The 22,802-nt window shown below is 40.9% G+C and overlaps 1 protein-coding gene across 5 annotated transcripts in view; it reads left to right on the top strand.

The window, feature by feature from the left end:
- REPS2 (RALBP1 associated Eps domain containing 2) overlaps positions 1-22,802 on the top strand; it is a 97,846-nt gene that overhangs the window by 61,737 nt on the left and 13,307 nt on the right. For all 5 annotated transcript variants that reach the window (XR_007377774.1, XM_048948974.1, XM_048948984.1 and 2 more), the window contains one exon: positions 12,763-12,827. Coding sequence is in view for 4 of the 5 variants with exons in the window: in XM_048948974.1 (XP_048804931.1) it covers positions 12,763-12,827 (65 nt within the window). In the remaining variant the exon portion in view is untranslated. The remainder of the gene's footprint in view (positions 1-12,762; positions 12,828-22,802) is intronic.

Genomic DNA, 22,802 nt, shown 5'->3' with positions numbered 1-22,802 from the left:
ACAGTGCATGTATCTTGCTTTGCTCTCATTAAAAATGTCTGTATTGGAAGTAGTGTTTTCAGTTCTTTGTTCTGTGAGGAAATGTAAGCATGCATTTTTCTGATAGTAAGCCCTGAATGTTTGTTATTCTGTAGCATCTTATTGATAATAAGTCTTTATAAAGATGCTTTTTCTTCTCCCACTTCTCTTGTTTTGACCACTGCCCTTTCTTCCTTCTTTCCTTGTTGGATTTGCCATTCATTAGAAGTTCCAGTCTCATCATTTTGTGTATTCAGACACCTTTGTCATCTAAAGACAGTTCTTCATGGAGTGGTCAATTTTTAGGAGCCAAATGCTTCAAAAAGAGAGTTTTTAAAAGAAACTGAGAACTGTCACCTTAAACCCAAAAGCTCTAGAAGGGCAAGTGGCATATGCACACAGGTCAGGTAAATTGCAGACACTTGTATAATAACAAGCTGTATTTCTATTTCTGCAGGCAGTGTAAATCATTATGTCAGAATAGTTTCCAGTTTGCAGTTGTCACAGTTGGAAGATACAATTAAAGACTTTCAATATAGGTGATATGATGGCAATGTGCTATTTAGGTGTCTTGGTGATTGGGATAATACAAGCTGGTATAAATATCAAACCTTATGTGGGTCTACCCACATGCTAGTTAATTACTTTCCTGGTGTACTCTTGACTGAATGTTTGTTTTGTTTTCTCCTTGTCTTCCTTTCTGGATCTTCAGAAATAGTCTCATTGTGTCCCTCTCTATTCTGCCCTTGTGAGGTGCTGTCAAGACTACTGTGCCCAGGTCTGGACCCTCCAGTCCAAGAAAGACAGAACTGTTGGAGAGGGTCCAGGGGAGAGCCACAGAGATGATCAGGGGACTGGAGCACCTCCCCTATGAAAACAGGCTGAGAGAGCTGGACTTGTTCAGCCTGGAGAAAAGAAGGCAGTGGGGTGACCTCACTGCAGCCTTTCAGTACCTAAAGGGAACCTACAAACAGGAGGGGAATCAACTCTTTTAAAGGGTTGATAACTGCAGGACAAGGGGAAATGGTTTTAAGTTGAAGGAAGGTAAATTTAGGTTGGATGTCAGGGTGAAGTTCTTTACAGAGAGAGTGGTGAGGTGCTGGACAGGCTGCCCAGAGAGGTTGTGGATGCCCCGTCCCTGGAGGTGTTCAAGGCCAGATTGGATGGGGCCCTGGGCAGCCTGGTCTAGTATGAAATGGGGAGGTTGGTGGCCCTGCGTGTGGTGGGGTGGGGGAGGATGGAGATTCATGATCCTTGAGGTCCCTTCCAACCTGGGCATTCTGTGATTCTGTGGTTCTGTTATAGCTGAGCCACAAAAATTAGCAGCTAGAATTTGAATGGCTGGAGGGCCATCCCTTCCAGATCCATTGTATTGCTAGTGTCAGTGCAGAAAAATAGACACTATAATCGGCCATTTTAATAACATCCCATGTGATTAGAATAATTCCATTCTGGTGCATTAGTTTTTGTCCTACTAATTCTTGTTCAGTGATAATCCTGATTATGCGAGTCTGGTGAATAATCTGCTCCTGTATGAGTGCTCAGTAGCATTAACTTTTATTTTCAGTTCCTCACTGGTCATATTGGGTATTGCTTCTTATATTGCAAAGCTATCAGTGGTCAGGAATGTTACTTGTTGTATTTCATTTCCAAAGGGCAGAAAAAGAAAAATCTCTTCAGGTAAATTCAACCAATGGTTATGGCAGATCCCTATTTGGTTTGATTTTCACAAAACCATAGAATGGTTTGAGTGGGAAGCGTTTCCCTTATAGGACTTGTAGTCCAACCACCCCACAGTGAGCAGGGACACCTATAGCTCCATCAGGGTGCTCAGAATCCTTTCTAGCCTGACATTGAATGTCTCCAGAGACAGGGCATCCATCACCACTCTAGGCAACCTGTTCCTTTATCCTGTATTTTATCATTTACTGAGCTGTTCTTCTCAGTTGTGAGAGGAAAAAAAAAAAGCACGTGAGAATAATTCATCAGGTTATATGGCATGCTTGAGAAAATAATAATAATAAGACCATTACCATGTGGTAGTATACCATATGCTGAAGAAACCTCACAAAGCTCAATGCTGGGGTTACAAAATACTGGTATTAGAGAAGCATTCTGCCTAATGCAGAACTGTTTTTTTCCCTCAAAGCAGTCATAGGATGCCCCTGTTTTTTGCTTTGCTTTACAGGGTGATGTGTTTTCTCAAGCACTGCACAAACAAGTTGCTACAGTTGAAGTCTCAGTGTCTTAAAGAAGAGGATTTTCAAAACCCCACTGCTCCCTGCAGAGTTTTGCCTACAGTATCTGTGTAAGGCTGTTACTGTATTTAACTAGAGGAAGGTCATTGCCAAGCCAGTCAATACTGTGAGTACACATGAGAATTTCTGTTAAGACATGTTAGGAGACAGAAGACTTTTTTTTTTTTTTTTTTTTTTTTTTTTTTTTTTGGTGAAGCCTTTGTGTTAGCATCTGACAGAAATTTAGCACAGCTAGATTCTCAGTGTATTTCTTCTTCTTGAATGTATAATCTCTGGCATTTGGCCTATGTACATATGAAGAAAATATTTGGCTGGGTTTAATGCATTCCTGGAAAGACAACAGCAGGTTTTAGCACACACACACACAAAAAGTCAGTTTAAAATATGTGTGACCTGGTTTACATCTTCATTTCTCTGCTAGCCTGCTGTCTAGCCAGATGCAGGCAGGAGATTCTAGCGTAAGCCCTGAGAGCCTGCAGCCAGCAAAGCTTTTCTGCACTTTGCATGGAGGTGTCTGCAGAATCAGCTCCTCTTCAGGGTCCTCGTGTCCCAGCACTGGGGTTTGGGGAGCAGGCACTGGGGGAGCCCAGCAGAAAGCCAGGGTTTTCCTTGGGCTGGGGAAGGTCCTGTCTTCAGTGTTAGAACTGAAAAACACATCTGCTGTCTTCCAGCATTTTGTCTGATCACATTTTCAGCCTCTGAGAGCTACAATTGGGCCATTGTAGGCAGTGAGAGCAGTCAGGGGCTTGTTAGATTGATACTGATGCCTCTGAAATATAATTAAATACATCTAGTGTGGAAAGCGTTTTATTTCCCACTTAGTTTCATTTCTGAAGTGCACAACTTCTTTTAATTATCAGTTCTGTAGAACAAAAGATACTTGTTTGGAAAAGAGTATTTGCTTTGATGGAACAACATAGTTGTCATAGGCGATGTAGTTTCATGCTGATATGGAAGCAGATTGAATGTCTCTGTAATTCTTCAAAACAGCCCTGTAACTATTTACAAATGAATTTTAGACTGAACATTTTCAGTGCTCATTTGCTTATGAGCCTTCTCTCCTGCTGAGGCTCCCCATGTGGTGAGGAACATGAGGAGTGCAGGTGCCACTTTACTCAGACCTGTAAGCAAACCCTCAGTGTAACTTGGGGTCGTTCTGTGGGGGATGTGGGCTTCAGCCTGTAACACAGTTTTATTTCTTTCTCTTTCAAAATGTGAAGTTTTAATCACCATGCGTAGTTAGGAAGGGAGGAATGGGCTAGTGCTTTACCAGAAGTACTGCGTGGAGTATGTTTTCATAAAATCATAGAATGGCTTTAGTTGGAAGGGACCTGTAAAGACCATCTGGTGCAACTCCCCTGCAATGAACAGGGACACCTACAACCATATCAGAGTGCTCAGAGCCCCGTCCAGCCGGACCTTGGGTGTCTCCCAGGAGATGCACCTCCAGGTGGGTTTTCCTACCTACAGCCAGATCTGTAACCTCTAGCTGCATTGGCTGGGCTTGTTATGGCTGCCAAAGAAGAAAATGTCCCATCTGCTCCCAGTCTTGTGGTTACAGAAGGGAGACAAGGGAACTGATTTATTGGTGTGCATCATCATTTTTGTGCATGATCCAGATGTGTCCCCACATCACTTCTGTGCTCCTTCATATCTACCACTCTCACTCAGTGTAAAATGGTACTTTTATTGTATGGCTCGGTTGATAAGTAGTGCCAGAGGACTTGCTATCAGCATCTTTTCTTCATGCCTTTGAAGAGCAAGAATCCTCTTTTGGATGATTCTGCTACTTCCTCAAACACTCCTTACTTCGTTCAACTAGCACAACCTTTCCTCAAATGTATGGGCTTGGGAATGTTTGTTTTCTGACTGTGGAGATTTCTGAATAGTAGAGGTCTGTTGAGATGTCTTTGTTTTTTATCATATTTGCATATCCACAGCCAAATTTTATGTATTTCTGGTTTTAGTCCAGATATCAAATAAAATACTTATGTGTTTGTGTAGGAGAGAGGGCTTGGAGAACTGAGTGCTGGTGTACTGTCATACAATAGAAACCAAGTCGAGTAGTTGCTCTGTAATACCATTTTCAGCTGTTTTCAGTTACATCGTATTTCTAGCTCAGAGAACAAGCCAGGGTAATTTTCTCCTCTGAGTACGTGGAACTGGGTGCTAAAACACTTGCCAAAGTTAGCCGAGATATATATGGTTATTGCATTATCTTCTGTATTGTTTGAACTTATTTATATTTCCTAGGAAATACCTGTATCTGTTGAGGTTAGCTGCAAGTCTTAGCTACCAAAGATAAGCTTTAAAGGGAACAGGGAGTTATGTTGTTTGTGTTAACATAGATGTCAGTTTTTGAATTAACATTTTGGTTCAAAATTGAAATGACAAGATGAATCTAGGATAGCCGTGCCCTTCTTTATGCTGAATTTAAATCACAGTGAATTTCACAAAGTAATTACTTTAAATGACTCCTTCCTTTTATTGTGATTGTATTTGTCACGATTTAGTAAAATCCAACTACTCCTTGGGTAATAAATAAGGAAGAATTTTACTCGTGCTGTAGAACCGTGCTATCTTGCTTGTTACTGTCTTGTATTTACTAAAAGATTAAGTTACAAAGGTGACAGTTCTGAGGGATCTTTTTTTAGAATAGCAGTAATGGCAAGTACTACTAGCAAAATATGCTCTTTGCAGAATATTGTTTGCACAATATACAAGAGTTCTAATGCTGGCTTGATCAAACTAGGAGGGCAGCAGTAAGTGAAGTCTTTGTAAGGATTGTAACAACAATAAATAAATTATTTATTTTCACACATAAATCAAAACACAGAGAACATAAAATTCAGCTGACATTTGTGCTACTTTTTCTCAGGCACCGAACCGCTGCAAAGAAAATATTGTGAAATGCTTTCATAACATAAATGTTGCATTTATTTTTTCTTATGGCAGGAGTAGCTTTTTTCTTTTGGGAATCAGCCCCTGATCTGTTTTTGAAGCTGCTGTTTCCTTCCAGTCCTGTTCCCTTTCATAATATATGATCACTGAACTGGGCTTATTCTGAATAAAATATGAGTGTCTTCCCTCTGATTTGCATGGGAGAGTTTTATGCCTTTCAGTCTTCTAGAATTTTTTATGAGGGATGTAAGGTTTACAGCTATTAAGCTAATTTCTTTGCCCATCTAGAAAAGGGGTTTATTCAAGATTGGATGGACAGGAGGAAATAGTGAGGACATGAATGAATGAATTGTTATTAAATGATAGGAATCTGATGGGGTACCTTATTTTGCTGTTTCTAGATTTTGAAATTTGTGAATATCTCTAAGAGCTGAGTCAGGAGTGTACTTTTGTGTAAACTGGGGCAAATCTTGCCAGCCTTTTAAGTCTGCTTATTGGCAATTTGTCTACATTGAATTTTTAAAATGATTTTCCTCATTTTTCTAATGTTTCTAGGATTGAGGAAAATAGTGTGATTTCATTCTGTTGCAGGTTGTTAAAAGTGGGAAGTATTTGGATGAAATTTTAAACGCGAAGGGTAAAGTTGTTAAGGCTGAAAAGTTCTTGACTAGCCCTACCAGCCCCACAGACCTTGGCCAAGCTATTTTCAAGGTCCTGTTTGGCTCACTATAGTCTTTGAAAACAAACAAGCAAACAAACAAACCTGATCTATCATAGAATAGCTTACATTCTAGGTTAAACAGTTTTGCAAGAAAGAATCTCATATTTATTTCTCCTGTGGCAGAAAGGGGGGCAAGTTGTCTCCCTTGTAGGAAAGCCTCAGCAGATGCAGATTTCCTCCAAAGACTGAGGTGGGGTTCAGGGATGGTGGCCAGTAGCCTGTTGCTCTTCTCAACTTCTGAAGTTCAGAGGTGATCTCTGTTGGATGTGATCACAGGCAGCAGGAGCATGTGACATCCCTCTGGAAGCCTCCAGCAGGCCCTCTGGGATATCCTTGGGCTGAAGAACTCTGGCAGTATGGATCCGTCAGAGCTCGGTGGAGAGACTCTGCCTCCCTGTGGGTGGAGAACGTAGCTAAATGGGAGGGAAAGAACAAAGTCGTGAATGATACTGTTTGTGGGGCAGGAGGGAGGTGGTCCCCAGACAGAAACACACAGAAAAGGAACAAGTAGAGAAAACCAGTAATTTGGAAGTTGAATGGTTTAGAGAAGAGGAGGGGCAGATCATTAGGATGGATCCATGGACAAAAGCAGGTATTTCACAATCACCTTACTGGAGTCCTTCAGTAAATTTACTTTACTGGCTACAGCCCTTAAGTTTTGGATTTTTTTTTTTTATTGTTGCAACTTTCTGAAGGCGTGTTAGTGAGAATTCATAAATCAAATCTCTTCGGGAAAAAAACTTATTTCACAATCACTGTACTGGAGTACAGGAAGGTAAATAAGGAAGGGGTGCAGGGAAGGATATCTGTTATGTGATACCCAAGTACTCCAATTTCAATGAAAAAGAGGAAAGTTTTGTAAGACATAAGTAAGCACGAACTGGATTTCAAACTTAGACTCAGAACTTCTTTCTGTGGTCTGCTTTTGGCAACAGAAGCAGGAAAAATACCTCAAACAAGTTTCCAAACTAGCCTCAGAGTGGAAGGGCAGAAATGCCAGCTTTCAAGCTACCAGGCACCAAATCAACTGGTGAGAACTCTTTCAGGATAATAATTCATTCTGTTGGGGTTATTTCTTAGAGCTGTTTCTGTATTGTAGATCATTCACTTCCTGGCAAAATTAATTGAGTGTTCTCCTGTTAAACCTGATCTGGGAGCTTAGCACCCTGAGGCTGCATAGACTGATGTGAATCTGCAATGCAGCCTCTCTCTTCCTTGATCCAACAGTGGTGGTCATACTGTGCTGACCTTTAGCTTCCACCTGAAAACTATCAAACACACCAGCCAGAGGAACTCTATCAGATTGTTTTCTTTCAACTTAAGTCCCAGCCCAGCTGTAGAAAGATTGGTCTTACGAGAACAGAACAGAAACAAGAACCTGAACTTATGTCCACTTGAACGAGGGCAGTCCGGATTTAGGATTAATTTAGTTATAGGACTGCACCATCTGACAAACACAGGGCTTTTCCTTCCTTTGGGAATGGCACCTGAGGTAAGAGGAGCAGCCAACCTATGGGTGCCTTTTTATTTGTGGGATGAAGCATATGTGTAGAGCTGGGGCCACTAGCAGCTGCAAGGGCCACATCAGGGTGAGCACAGGCTCCTTTGGTAGTAGTAATTAGTTTCATCTTGGCTAGAAATATGCAAAGTGGCCCTTGACTCAGGGAAACCATCCTTCATGAAAAAAAGGGCATTGCTTATGCACACATTCAGCTCAGATGATTTGGAGTGCGTTATTTCACTTGTCAGCTTTAATTTGACTGAGGTGATACCTAGAGTAAAGTGATATAAAACCAGGGAAGAATGCAGCTGCAAAGAATATGAATAAAATTAATATCTGGCATGGATATGTTTCAGGAAATATAGTTTTATATGCTGGTTTTCACTGTGATTTTTTTAAATTTTTTTTTATTTTTTAATAGCATGTATCCAGCATTACAGTCTATTATGGCAGATTTTTTGTTTGGTTGGAAGAGGTGCAGCCAGTTCTCTTACAGGTTGATCTAATGGATCCCAAGGACCCAATTTTGTCTCACCCTAATCTTGGCATTCTTTCCTGTTGCTATACGTGGTGAGCTGAAGTCCTGTTTGCCATAGGTTTAACAGAGCTGGGATAAATTTATGTTTGGACTACTTTCCTTGATCAAGTAACAGTGAAGGAACCGAGGATTTGTCTTGTGTACTGCGGAGGTTGGACGCAGAGCAGGTTGGCTGGATAATATGATATGCCCCATTCTCAGAATGTAGAATTACATCCTGGTGTTTGTTGTAAAATGTTAATCTGGCTTCATATTGGAAAGCCTGCTTTTTTATCTAGTGTGGTGACCTGTTAGGGCTATTAAAACTTTGCGATTGCTGAAGTCGAGCAGGAAAATGGTCCTGGCTTCTTGCCATGCTGATAGTCCACTGTTATGTGTAAACACACTGAGAGGTGTGGTTGTTGCCTGAAAGCCTTATCACCCCCTTTATGGGAGTAACTAGTGTTGTGAAAATGCTATCATTTACAGCAATACTTGTGATGCAGACACTTGGATGTACTTAAATGTCTTTACTGGTAACTGAACAGTCCTTCTACTCTGCTATCTTTGAGACTTCATTCGCACTGCTCACTCTGGTATAACCACCACCAAGCTGCACAGCAATGACACACCTGTGGGAGTACTGGGACTGTGAACTCCCTTCCTGCAGTCTTCCTTCAGGGAGGAAATTGTGTGGGTACCTCTTGCTCTCTACACCTGCAAGGAGTGCACTCCTTTGGTGCAGTTCCTTGCTTTTTGTAATTGCTTGTTTTCTTTGATGTGGGGATGCATTTCAAAATCCTGTTAAAATGGGCTAGAAGACAGGTGGGGCCTTTGCATCTGGTTTGCAGCTCCTAGGCCATTGGATCACATCACTACCATTGGAGGTGTAATGGAGGCACAGCTCTGGCTGGGGGTCGGGGGGAGAATTGGCGCTTTTAGAGCGGCTTTAGAGCACCACATTTTTGTGGTGTATCTTGTAGGGAAATATGTAAGGATAATAGCAGACCAAGTGTTAGATAACTGTTTGAAGGGAGGTTATTCCATCTTACCCTGTGGTCCTTTTGTGCGTATCCATGTCCCTCTAGTTCTCTCTGCCTTTACGCAGGATATGGAGACTTGACTCCAAAGAGCAATAGCACACAGCTTCTTCTTTCACCCCAAGCTCTGGGGTGTGCACCTGATAATATGACATTTACCTGATGGCTGCTCTGTCCCATTGCTCTTGCTTTCTCTTTGGGACCAGACTTCCCTCTCCCTGTATTTATGTATGCTTTCAAAGCTTGAGTGATATCATCTCTAACAGCAAGAACCTAAAAATGTGAGGCTTTCCCCCAACACAGGAGGCATTCTAGAGTAGCCTAGTAGTACAAGTCACCTGCTGATATGCATACAAATCTAGGAGTATCTCTCAATATTGCCCTCTTTTAGAGTAATGGTACTAGAGGAAGCTGAAGGACGTATCATCTGCCATTAAATTTCTTTTTCATTGCCTTGTGTGGAAAATAGTTGTTTTTTTTTTTTTTTATATAAGTTATTAGTCCTCAAAATTTAACTAACTAGCAATTGTGCTCACATAAGCATGATTTCCTTCTAACAACAGGCCAAAGATGTTCTGCAACAGCAGGAATTTTATGAATATTTCATGAGTAGCTTAAGTTAGAATTTGCAGGATTAAATAGAGGAAACTGGGTCAGATGCACATGGTGTAAGCATATAACTTCTTTAATGCTAAATTAATGTATGGCCTGTTTTGAAAGCTGAGGAAGTGTTTTGTTCTGCTTTTAATTTGACCATCTTATGGGAAAGAAATGTTTTCCCTTTGAAATTTTTGGTGGGGGCTAATCCTAGTAGTCTTTCAGGGCTTCACAGTGTATGGGGCTTTGCCACCACATCAGGATGTGCTTTTCCAGCCAGATAGTGCCTCGCTGCTTGAAACGTTCCCTGCTGCTTTTCTAGGTATAGAAAACTCTTCCAGTGAGCTGGAAGAGTTAGAGAGCAGGACAGCAGGTGCTCAAGCTGAGGCTGCTTTTCAGTGCTTCCATAGCACTTTTGACGGCCTGCTGAAGCATAAGCCAGCAGATTTGAAAAGATGGGGCCTGGAGTGGCTGCATACTCTTGGCAGGGCACGAGGAGCAGCTGTGGGTATTGCCTGTAGTTTGCTTCTCAGACCATCGTGGCAGCAGTGCCCAGCTTAGTGCCATGCTCATTAAGCAGCTTGCATGGCTTGTGCTCCTTGCCTGAACTGTTTGGCCTGCAGAGGTGATCTCTCAGTGACAAGCAGTAGTAGTGGTGGGAAGGCAAGGTGCACTCATTGAATAACAGCTCCCACAAGATTTTCTGAAAATAAACATTAAATTCACTGCTGTTGAAGAGTGCAGTGACCTACAGAGCATTTGTGTTTGTGTTGGATTGTGTTCGTATTCAAATATTGTTAGTGTAATAATAATAACTGCTAAAGCTCAGTATCTGCACTGCCAGTGCTCAGATAAAGGAAAGAATAATCTGAATTTGAGACTGAAAGAAAGGAAGCCTTCTTACTCTGCTGTTCATCTCTGAAGACTGATTGTGTGGAAGAGAGGTGGAAAGTGTGATGGAGATGACATCATGCTGGTATTGCAGTGACCTAATAGATGGAGCTACTTAACACAAGAGAAAGGATTGTAATTGCTTAATCTGTGTTGTTTGTTGGTTTTTTTTTTTTCTTCTAGATCTCTTTCACACCTGTAGGTATGTTAGTGACTACCTTGGTTAACCTCAGCTGGGTTGTAATTGTCCTATCTCTGCCAATGTCTGCAGTGATATTAGGCTTCATTTTGATTCAAGAGAATGATGATGCAGAGGATGTAAAGGCCCAGAATACTATTCAATCATAGAACCATTGAGACTGGAAAAGACCTCCATGGTCATCAAGTCCAAATGTCAACCCATCACCTCCATGCACTCTAAGCCATAAAACTCTTGAGAACTGTTTATAGTCAGTGTGACTGTTCTCAATGATTTCATCCACGCATTTTTACTTTCATGTCACCAGCTTAATGGTTAATACTTTTTGTCTTCGTATTTTCAACCACGTAGACATTTTTAGGTCTGGTATATAAAATATGTAAATGGCATTACAAGGCTTGTAATGGTCTTTGTGGCTTTTTAAAATATACATAGAAATAAAAAGTGTATAAATGTAATTGCTTGTTTTAGCATTATTGTGGTGGGAAGCATTTCTATGTTTAATAATGCATTTTTTTTACTATTCAAGTAACAGTGCAAGATGGACTGTCTTGCCTCTTTACCGGTGCAAGTGCTGAGCACTCAGTGCAACAGGAACCTGGGGAGGGTAAACCACCATCAGTCCTTATGATTTCTCTGGCCTAGTCCTTCTCTGTGCAGCTGACTTTGGAAAACCTCATCTATCCTGCAGTATTTTCCCATGATTTATTTTATGTATTTTAAAGAAACCAAACTGCAGCTGGACCTTTGTGATTGTTACCTTCCTTTGTGCTAGTTCACAATAAAAGCTGAAATTGCGTTATGCTGAAGAGGCCTAGAACCGACCATAAGGGGTTCATCTTCCTCCCCTTACTTCTCCTTCTCCCTTTAGAATTCCTCCACTGTATGCTGACAACAGCATACAGATGCAATACATTGCAGCTCCCCCCCTGCCATACACCATCATGGTGCCAGCAGTGCGCTATTAAAGGTGTGTCAGCTGAAACCAGGACATGAGGGCAGTGCTGTTCAGTGCTGACTCAGGGGAAGGCAACTGGCTAAACACAGGATTCTGAACAGCGAGGAATATGCAGCCTTGCTTTCTGGTTTGATAAAAGAATTTGAGAATAGGTTTCAAGATTGCAAAAATTTATCAATTTATGTTTGCGACACCATTTTCAGTTGATGTAATACATGAGCTGCAGGTTCTCAAATGAAGTCAATGGAGTTGCAATCAGATACTCAACTCAAAAATCTGATCGTATCTTTTTTCTGGACTCTTTTAATCCCTATCTTAGCAAAGAGAAATGCCCCTCACATCACAGTCACACTTCATTCATGTCATCGCTTTTTGGCACTACATACATTTGTGAGCAACTGTTTTCTGAGAGTGAAGCACGGGAGGAATAAAATGTCATCAAAAATCTCTGAGGAACCCATTGAGAGCCCATTGAGAATGGCAGCCACTGCCATCCAACCAGACTGATGTGTTTGTTTCTTAGAAACAAGGCCACGTATCCCACTAGTTTTGTGATTTTGTCCCCTTTTTGTTAATGTTTTAACAAAAATATTAGAAATTAAAATGTTTTGTAACATATATTAACAACACTGTATATTTTACAAGTATTTCTTCAAAAGTAATGCCTCCTGTTTTATGATGTTGTCCCATTACATCTGAGGCAGATGTTGGTTGTATGGGAGTAGGTGGATGGTCTTTAAACTCCCTTCTAACTCAGGCCATTCTATAATTCAATGAACTCTAACCCCATGTTAGATACTAAGCATCACTTTTTTAAAAGGCCATGATGTTAAGGACAAAGAACAAAGTACCAAGGATACGTATGCTATCTTTCTGGTGTTTTTTAACTGGAATTGGACTTCTTTAGTTAAGGCTCTTGTGGCTGACTGTCTTCCATCTCTGCTTTTTATCACAACATTGTGGTTTTTTACAATAATTAAATCACTGCTCATTTTATAAGCATTGGAGAAAGTTATTTCAAACAGGGTTTCCTCAGTAAAGATCAAGTTTGGTTTCTGTTACTAACAAGTTGAATGCTGCCTCATCACTGTGAATTATGGAAATAAATTTTGGTTTTATTTGTAATTAAGTTAATGTTTGTTTTTCATTTTCTCTGTTCAGCTGTGAGGTCTGGCTGGCTGCCCCCACCACCACCCGCGCTGCCCCCTCGACCTTCTGTATCTCAGGTACGGGCAAGCTTTCAGCAGTTTGCTGCATATTGTTTGCTTGGTTATTTTGCTGTTGCAGTGGTTAGCACAAGTTGGCTTGGACGCTATAGCCATTCTTGCTTCCAAGTTAATGCAACTTCACAGTTTGCTCTGCAATTCCGTACATGTCCTTCTTCATTGGTCTGTGTATCCAGTGTGTTACAGTCTCAAATTGCAGGCGAATTAAATCACTTTGTAGTGGAGCTTACATGTACCCACTAGATAGAACTGTAAATTAAATGCTAGTAAGGCTTCTAATAGGAGTCTGATGCCTGATAGGCGTGGGCTTGATACCAGTTGTTTTCTTCTCAAGCTTCAAATGCTCAGAGGGCATCTGTTAAGGGAGCTGCAGCTTTTAAGAGTGTCACCCATTGATTTGAAAAAGAATGTTGAAAGGAAGTGAATCCCATGCCAGTGATGTTATTCAGTTTGAAACCATTAGTAGTGCTTTTCTTTTGTTTTGCTTTTAGATAATTTTTGTGTGTTGGTTTGTGTTTAGAGTATTGTGCAACCACAGCATAATGCAAAATTGATGAATTTGTGCATATCTGCATTCAAATACTTCTTCATATTTTAGGCAGTGTTACATTGTCGGCTCTGGCAAATCTTAGACAGCAGTATGCTTCATACATAGCTCCTTTGGTGAGGTGTTTAACAGATGATATGGCCACGGGGAAGCTAACAGCCCATTACATATAAAAGCTTGGTGAGGTACCTTCATTGGGCCAGAAACTGTTATCACTTGAGTTTTGGATCTGCTCTTTGGATCTGCCTGCCTGTGAGCAACTCCTGTTGCACCTGTTGCACTGGGCTTATGATGGAAATGATAAGGGCCTTGCTGCTACTCACAACTGTACCAGCAGCTCATTCCTCTCTTTCTTGCCCCTTTTAGCTGTATCTGAGTGCAGCTAGTTTTTGCCTTGAGGACTGTAGGGTACTCTGGTTTGAAGCTGCGTAATTCCCCCAAGTCACTGTTAGCAGTCCTACTGCTAATGTCCATGCACCTTAGTGTACCCATCATGTTTCTGCTTCATCTGATTCATCAGTCCCTGGAGAGCAGTCTGAACCAACTACACTCTTCCTACACTGGGTCAGGGGGAATGGGACCTTTCTAATGCCACAAACACAAGAAGAGTCCCACGTGAAATTCTCGATCCACTCCTTTCCAATACAAAAGTCTGTTTTCTGGAAAAAAAGAAAAAGAGAAGGCATGGTTTCTATGCCTGTTCAGTATTGAACATATAGCTGATACTTTGTGTACATGCATCACTTACATTTACTTATTTGATTTCTGATTATTTTTAAAAGCATTTTATTAAATATCAAAATATTCTTTTGACCTAACAAAAATATACATAAACCCAGTTCTTGAAAATGTAATAAACATAATGCTTGTCACATTTTGCTTAATTTATCACCAAATGTGCCCTTCTGTGACAAAGGTAACAGACAGTAGGAAAGCATGTGTGATAGGGTCGTAATTCAGCTTAGCTGACCCTTGCTAATAGCACGAAGGAATAATAAACATATGGATTACATTAGTCCAACGGGGCCCTTTATTTAAAGAGCATGAAGAAAGAGGGAAGGATATCCTTTCAGAACAGAGGGAGGATCAAAATATGAAGAAAAGCCATGATGAAATGATGCATTCAGCTTTTTCCTGTTCCATGATTTACCAATCTCTTCTTAAATTTCCATTTTAACTTAATTTTCAACAATGTTATTGAAAATCTTATTGTATTGCCTTAACATTGTGCTGTATGCCTGCAGGTAAGTACTGCTAATGACAAATATACCTTGGAAATGAAGTGAGCCTCACATATTTCAGGGGCTGTGCACCGTGTAAGTACGCTTCTGCGTGCTTGTTTTGGCTCAGGTTGGGAAATCAGCTTATGGAGGAGGAGAGGGAAACAGTCTCTTCTGAGGACTGCAGTTTTCTATGGATGGATGAGAACCAGCATGGACCAGTTGGCTCTTCAGAGTGAGATTAGAGAGCTTCTGTGATATAAAGGCTAAAGTGCATAAAAGAGAGCTACCAAGGGATAGCTTAATTAATAGCAGTGTAGAAATAGTGTCTTGATCTTGGCTTATGGTTGCTGTTGTTTTTAGTAGAATTTATTTCAACCTTTAGGGAAACATTATTTTTCCTGACAGATCCTCCAAGGTAATCCTGCTCAGCAAGTTACTGAAATGCTGGTTAGTCACAGCATGCCAAATATCTCCAGTCATATTGCAGACTTCTTAAATTATTTCTGTATCCAGCTCTGCCACCACAGCACAGCCAGCTGAGTAATGGGGGAGAAGGACTGGATTGCTGGATGAGAGTGGCACAAGCTGAAACTGAGAGCTACTATTGCTGTGGCCTCCACTCTGCAGCTTAGTGCAGTCTTACTGTGAGAGGCTTGAATCTTGAGACATTGAGATGAATTAGCCAGTTTATAGGGAAATAGCAGCAGGGCTGTCTTCTCTGGTGTGGGTCAGTGCTGTCAGCCCTGCCTGAAGGCCATCTAGTCCAACTGCCCTGCAATGAACAGGGACACCACAGATACTTCAGGGTGCTCAGAGCTCTATCCAGCCTGACCCTGAATGTCTCCTGGGACTGGGCGGCATCCATCACACCTCTGGGTAACCTGTTCCAGCGCCTCACCACCCTCACAGTAAAAAACTTTTTCCTTGTATCTAATCTAAATCTCTTCAAGCTTGAAACCATTTCCCCTTTTTCTGTCACCACAGACCCTGTTAATGAGTCTGTCCCCTTCTTTCCTGTAGCTTCCTTTTAGATACTGAAATGGTGCTGTCGGGTTGCCTCGGTAACTCCATCTCCTTTATACTTTTCTCCATTGCGGAAGTCAGTGTTTTGTCAACTTATATCTCCATCAATCCATAACCTGTACCTAGGTTTTCCTCAGAACATTTCTTTAATGCAGCAATGCTCTCATCTGAAATAGCTGTGGTGACTGCAAATGAGTTAAATAAAGATGGACAAAAGGCAAGTTTACGTAGTGTGGTGAGGTACTGCAATTCATTTTTCCATTATCTCTGATTTATAATCTTTTAGTTCGAATTCCAACTCATATCTCTCTGCTCTGCAAACTGTTTTGAATTGATGTTTCCAGTAAGATGTTGTGAAATGTGCTATGAAATGCTTTATTACAACCCTCAATTCATGTTGCTTTTCTTTTGAAAGAAAAAAAGAAATCGGTTTTTGCCTAACTTCTGTGAAGGGCACTTAGAGTTTGTATGGAAACAGGCTTATATAAAGACTAGAGTTTAATTTTGGTTAATATGTTTGTTTTGAAGTGTTTTCATTTTACTACTTTGTATGTGCTTATGTGCAACTTAACTGACGTCTTCTGTAATCCCAAATAGCACATCTTACACTTAGCAAATCTGTGGTAGCTGCTTGGGTTTAAGAATAATTGTGTTTGTATCAGTTTTCCTTCATCTTGTGACCATAAATGCTTAATATGTTGCAAGCTGTTGCAGTGACTTAGGGTGCTGCCCTTACCTCTTTTGCTCACTTCCCAGGACATTCTAAACCTATGGCTTTTCTGGTCTATTTTTTTTTCTTTAAGGCACAACTTGTTAGGCGTTTTGGACCCCCCAAGTGATAATACGTAGAACAGGCAACCTACAGCTTGTTGAAATATTCAGCATGGTGTAGGAATCACAATAGGAAGGCAGCAGTGTACACTGCTGATTCTCAGTGGTACAAATTTCAAACAGGAAATAGCTATGGGTGCTGTGAATAACATTCCACTGGAACTGAGCTGGAACGAAACGTGTGTGCACATCTCACATAAGCCTCTGTTATTATTTTTTTTTAAATGGAAAACAAAATGAAGTTTATTACTTTTGGCTTTTAAGCATACAGAAGCCATTTACTGCCATTGCTTACAATGAAAGATTTAGTAACATACTTGTGTTAATAGGAATTATGGATAAGCACTGAAGAGCAAGTAAAACTTCAGGATTTTTTCCAACATAACTCACTGTCTGCAGCATTGCCCAATTAGATCAACATTCCTTTATTTAAATTACTCTATTTTAGTATCTTTCCGTCCTGCAGTGATGGTATCCTGCTGGTACAGCATAAGGAGATTTGAAAACTGTTGAACTGGAAGAAAACCCTGTATATCTTGGCTGAAAAAAAACCATGTTCTTGGTCTCTTTTCCCAGAGCCTAAATTTTAAGCCTGTTGCAAATTAGTTCTGATTTGTGCTGGAGTTTTGTTTTCTTGGAACCTGCTTTTCCCAGCAGTTCCATGCTTGCAGTTTTGATGAACACTGACAAAAATTACAGACTAAGGCAGTGTTCTAGTGAAGTTGGAGTAGGTAGGCAGTTGTTAACATAAGCAACTTGTGAAGCGTTGCGAGTACCTTGCAGCCCTAAATATTAAAATCTCACTATGTTATATGAGCTCAGAGTTAAGCTGTCAGTTGAGAGGCCATCATTAGCATTAGTTACTATTGATTTGGTGAAATCATGGAAACATAATGCTGTGAGGGATGATAGGTGGGTCACCCTTCCCAGTTACAGGCACCTGGCTGTGTTGGAAAACTAAGATATTCTTAACTTATTGAATGTTCTGCTCTCAGAACGTTATTTGATACTTCTAATTCCTCAAAGCCCTTTGGCCATTCATCATCAGGAATTGCAAGTGAAAACTGGGACCCAGTTCAAGAAATGTCTGTAACAGCAAATTAAGTGTGCCCACGCTGATCTGTGGTGCTGAGTTGAAGAGGTGGAGAAGGGCTCCCATCCGTCGTGCTGAGAGCTCCCGGACTCCTGAGTGGAATGGCCACATGCTGGTTCCATGCTGGGTGCTGGTCCTGGGGATCCCATCTGCCAATAACTGCTTTGCCTAGTTAAATTCGGAGGTCCTGACAGACTGATCTTCGGAAGTCTCTTAGGTAATGTAATTTTTTCCTCACTTTGACCAAAATAACCCACACCTGGTCCTCTGGTTGCCTTGTGTAGTCTATGCCTTTGACATCTGGGTAAAGCCTGAGTCACTAAGAGGATGAGAGAGGGTTCGCTGAGTTCCATTATGGGGCTGTTTGGAAAAAATGTGCAACCAACTAAGGTGCCTTCTTACTGTGTAAAATTATGTGAGGAATATGTCCTGCTGGCAAGACATCCGGACCTTTGTGAGAGGGAACTTTATTGTTATGGAAAGAAGAAAAAAAACGATTTTGCTTTTGGCAGTCCACTACTCATATACATGATGGTTCTCTCCCAAGCAGCCATGTTAAACTGAACCAAAAGATACTTGTTCAGTTTGCAATCACTGTGCAAGAAAATGATGGCAGTTTTTGATCATCTCCACTGTTTTGGTTGCAGATTAACATATTTTGTATAATCAGTGCATTAGGTACTGAAGAAGCCTGTGATTATAATAAAACTGAAAGTCTTCTATAGCATGAAAGACTTTGCCATCTGCCACTCTAATATAATACAAATGGATTATCCTCTTCTGTCATGAAAATTATATATTAAATCTGAAATGGCTAGGCAAAATAAATTATGGTTTGAGGAGTGGTAGAAGCTAGTGCAGTTAGAATTGAATTTGGGAAGTAGTTGATGGTTGCCATAAAATCCTTTCTAAAGAGATTTCTGGGAGAGTGGCAGAATAAAAGTGAGTATTTTAATTAAAACATGTTGTAATAACTTCTTGAATTTGGCTTCAGATTTATCATAAAATCAAGAACAAAGCAAGGCAAGAATCCAATGCCTGTATCTCATGTGGAAGGCACATACCTCTTCCTAGTTCTCATTCATCTGGTTTTGTAGAAGTGGAGTACTGAAACAGGTTGTTGTTAATGCTTCCATCTGTGTCCAATTCTTTCCTTGCGAATGACCTGAATGTTGCAGCAGTTTATTTGTATTTGCTGCCTTTTGCCTAAACCTTATCAGCAGCCCTCAGATAGCTCGGGGAAAGAAAAAGCTTATCAAAACTTCAGGGCTGCACAGTGTGGTGAGGAAGCCAACAGCACACTGAGACCCCAGGAGCTTGTTGCATTTGCATCCCTATGGGTTTTCTTTCTGTCTTATCATTTTTCAGTTTCTGTAACAAGCAATAAAAGAAACTGATGATTCAGTGTGGGGTAGACTAGACTCACAGAAACTGGAATTGAGACATCTTGACTTCTTAGAAATTGGCACTAAACACAGAAAAAAAGTGAATGTTCAGAAAGGAGAAAAATACCTCTTAAATGAAGTTACTTAGAGATGATAGAAGATTGCAATGGGCACATACTGAGCGTTAAGCATATTTAGTATCCTACTTTTTCATACAGATAAGCTGTTCTCAATGCTTTTTTTTTTTTTTTTTTTGCAAAGCTAAGCAGTGATACTGTATAGGTAATGATTACAGACTATACCAGTGAATGCACAGTGAATGCACGGAGGTAATTTCGTTTCTGCAAGTGGTGCTATTGACTACAGTGGTGCTATTTCCATTAAAGTTAGCCTGAATGTAAGTGTGGGCTGGACTCAATTGTGGAAAAGATCAAATATATATATATTTTACCTCTTGCAAAAAGCTCTCAGTTAACAGAACAGTGAAAACTCCTTGAGGACCCTCTGTTGTGGGAGACCAGTTATGAACTGGACCTGTCTTGAGAAACAGGTGTGAAGTCTATATATTATCCAGCATTGCTAAACAAACAAACAAAACAACAACAACAAAAAATACAACTGGAAATGTAAGCAAAGAACTAATTGTAAAGTAACACATTCTTGTACAGTTAAGAAAATTTTTAATCTGAGGCTTTCAAAGCCTTCAGCACTTAACTGAGTGTTGCATGATCTTTTAGAAAGGTACTGTTAAGTATTGTCTTGTGGAGCAGTGAGAAGGTTATGACTGTCTGGTCCAAGATCAGACCATGAGACAGAGAGCATTCACAGTTCCTAACGCTCTTCCTAATGATGAGGAATTGTCTGTCCTAATGCTCAGTATTGGCCATAGGTTGGTCTCAGGCTGTAATCATTTTACAGAGACTTTATTGGCCAATTTTATTTTGTGTCAGGAAGAGTGAGGAGGATAGGGCTCTTCTTAGCAAGAATGGGAGAATATATGAGTACGGGAAAAGGTGACACCATCTCTTAATAACTGGATGTTGATCTAGGCAAAGGGAAACTCTTCAGGAGACTTGGAAGAACCATAGAATGATTAAGTTTGGAAAAGATCACTAAGAAATCTAGTCCAGATATGTCCAACCCATGGCTCAGCACAGCTCACACTGCAGCCACCACTGCCTCACATAATCATGGTGGTGGATGTGCCCCACTGAGCGGCCTGACCCAGCCCCATGGATGAAACCAGGGCACGGGGCACAGTGCAGTGCTAACTCAAGTGATGGCAAATAATTGTATGCATTTTGATTCATTGGGTAAGCAAGGTGCTCTAAACAGTGAAAAATATGCAGCCACGCTTTCCATTCCGATACAGGAATTCAAGATCAGGTTTCAAGATTGCCAAAAAATTATCATTTTTTGGGGTAAATTTGTGACTTTGTTTTCAATCAGCATAAATGCATGACCTGCAAATTTTCAGATGGTATCTTTAGAGTCAGGTATTCAATTCAAAAACTCGATCATGTCTCTCTTCTGGACTTTTGTAATCCCTATCTTAGCAGAGAGAAATGTCACTTATTTCATAGTCACCTCCATTGTATCATTGCATTTTGGCACTACATACATTTGTGAACAACTATTTTCAAGGGTAAAGCACACGAAGAATAAAATGTCGTCAAAAATCTCTGAGGAACCCATTGAGAGGTCACTGAGAATGCCAGCCACTGCCATTGAACCAGGCTGATGTATTTGTTTCATAGAAACAAGGCCACATATCCCATTAGTTTTATGAATTTGTTGCTCTCCTTTTTTTATGTTGTAGTAAAAAATATTAGAAATTAAAATGTTTTGATGCTTATACACATTAACAATAGTATATATTTTATGAGGGCGGCTCCAAGAGTAATGCCTCCTACTGTATTCTGTTGGCCCATGACATGAGAGGTGGATGTTGGTGTATGGCAGTAGAGGTTGGATGTTCTCACCAGTATTTCAGTACATGTTGTTGCCATGTGACAGATGGCAGCAGGGGGGCAGTCTGACACGATGGTGTCTGACATAGAAATGTGAATAAAGCAAAGGAATGGAATTGAAGTCCTCCATACAGAAAAAGATGGCACCTGCTGAAATTCACTGATGCTTGCTGAACATTTCTGGAGATCAACCAGTGGATGTGGGCACAGTGAGGTTGTAGGTGGCACATTTCAGCAGTGGTGGCATTGACAGTGGGCCATATTCGCTGGTGCAGATTGTTATGAGCACTGATTGTTCATTGGTGGTGACAATGCTCATGGTGATGACTGATGAAGAACAGTGTTCTGTAGCTGAGAATTTGCTCTATCAATTAGTGTTATTATGCTCTTTGTATCTGTTGTAATTTCCATGGAAACAAATGGGAGGCATTGCTTTTGGAGTGACCTACATATATGCAGCCCAAGATGATTCCTCTTCATTCAGTGTGGCGCAGGCAAGCCAAAATATTGGACACCCATAATCTAGTCCAACCATCAGCCCTTCACTGAAAGAAGAAATTGATGCTCTTTTCTGTGGTCACTTAGAACTTCTTTCCAAAATCAAGATATTTTCAGTCCTGATCTGCAAAACGTCTTTTGTACTGCTAGTAGAACATGCAAGCAGGATTTTCTTTACCCAGCTACTATGACCTTGCATGTGGAACCAGCCATACCAGTACTTGCTGTTTCAGAAGCTTGCTCGATTCTGTGGGCATGAATGAGACACTTCCATCTGAGCAATTTCACACTATTGTAACTGAATTTTCTTTTGGAAGACCATATTGCATAAGCAGTATAATCTCTCCAGATAGTCAAGACTTTATATTGTTGAGTTTTACAAAGTAAAGTATGATATAACTGAGAGATTTCCAAGATATAGGAAAAGTTTCTTATGCTGTGATGGAGGGAGGTAGTTTATTGTTGTACATCTTGTAAATGTATTTTGGAAAGCCTGTCAAGCCTTGCCTGGGGGACTTGGTAGGGTTAGTTGAATCAGCAAACCTTCTTTGCATTGATGCAAGTTGCAGTTGCACAAAAGGCTTTTGCCAGGGTTAAGTGGTGTCAGGCCCTGGACGCAATCCACTGCAGTAGCATGTGGGTTCTTTATGCTTGGGCACTTGTGTCGGAAGCCCATGACTTTGAGAAGCAAAGACTTGTTCATAGGTGGGAACTCAGAGCTCTGCTGGCAAGTTATTAATGCATAGACCCAGCTTCTGCATGACCAGCAAATGGCGGACTCTGAAGAGCTGAGGCTTATGGTGTCAGCACTGCTGCCTGCCCGCTTTGTGGGGCAGGAGCAGTCTGCAGGCTCTGGATAATGCAGACAGCTATTAATTGTGCTCTCCTCTGAGCCAAACGCTGAGAAATGGCCTGTCCCGCGTGCCACTAGATGGCACTTTAGGGACACGGCAGTCCCTCGGTTTCGTTCATTATGCATGGATGGGTTGCATCGCCAGAACTAGCTCTGTTTTTGGGTTTTTTTTTTTCCTGATCAAATGTGGGGGTTGTATTATCGGGTTTTTTTGTGTGTGTTTTTTTTGTTTGTTTGTTTTGTTTTGTTTTGTTTTTTACTATCCACCTGCTTCAATGAGTCCCTGCCACAGTGCCTGCTGAGCTTTGCAGGCTGATCTGTGTGCAGCCCCTCTCGCTGGCCTTGTGGCCTGGCCTCAGCCTGCAGGTACCACAGCCACACAGCTGCCACAACTGTGGGGCTGACAGCCACAGGACAGCACTCGGCTGCTCAAATATATGCATATAGATACATGTGATGTGTTATTAGGAAATGTTTGATCAAACTGTTGGAAATTTGAAAATCTCATGGTTTTGGTGTTAGCGCTACTATTTGTATTTCCTTCCACCGGGA

Source organism: Lagopus muta, chromosome 1 (assembly GCF_023343835.1).
Source record: "Lagopus muta isolate bLagMut1 chromosome 1, bLagMut1 primary, whole genome shotgun sequence".
NCBI classification, from domain to species: domain Eukaryota; kingdom Metazoa; phylum Chordata; class Aves; order Galliformes; family Phasianidae; genus Lagopus; species Lagopus muta.
This window is presented reverse-complemented; position numbering and strand designations above follow the sequence as displayed.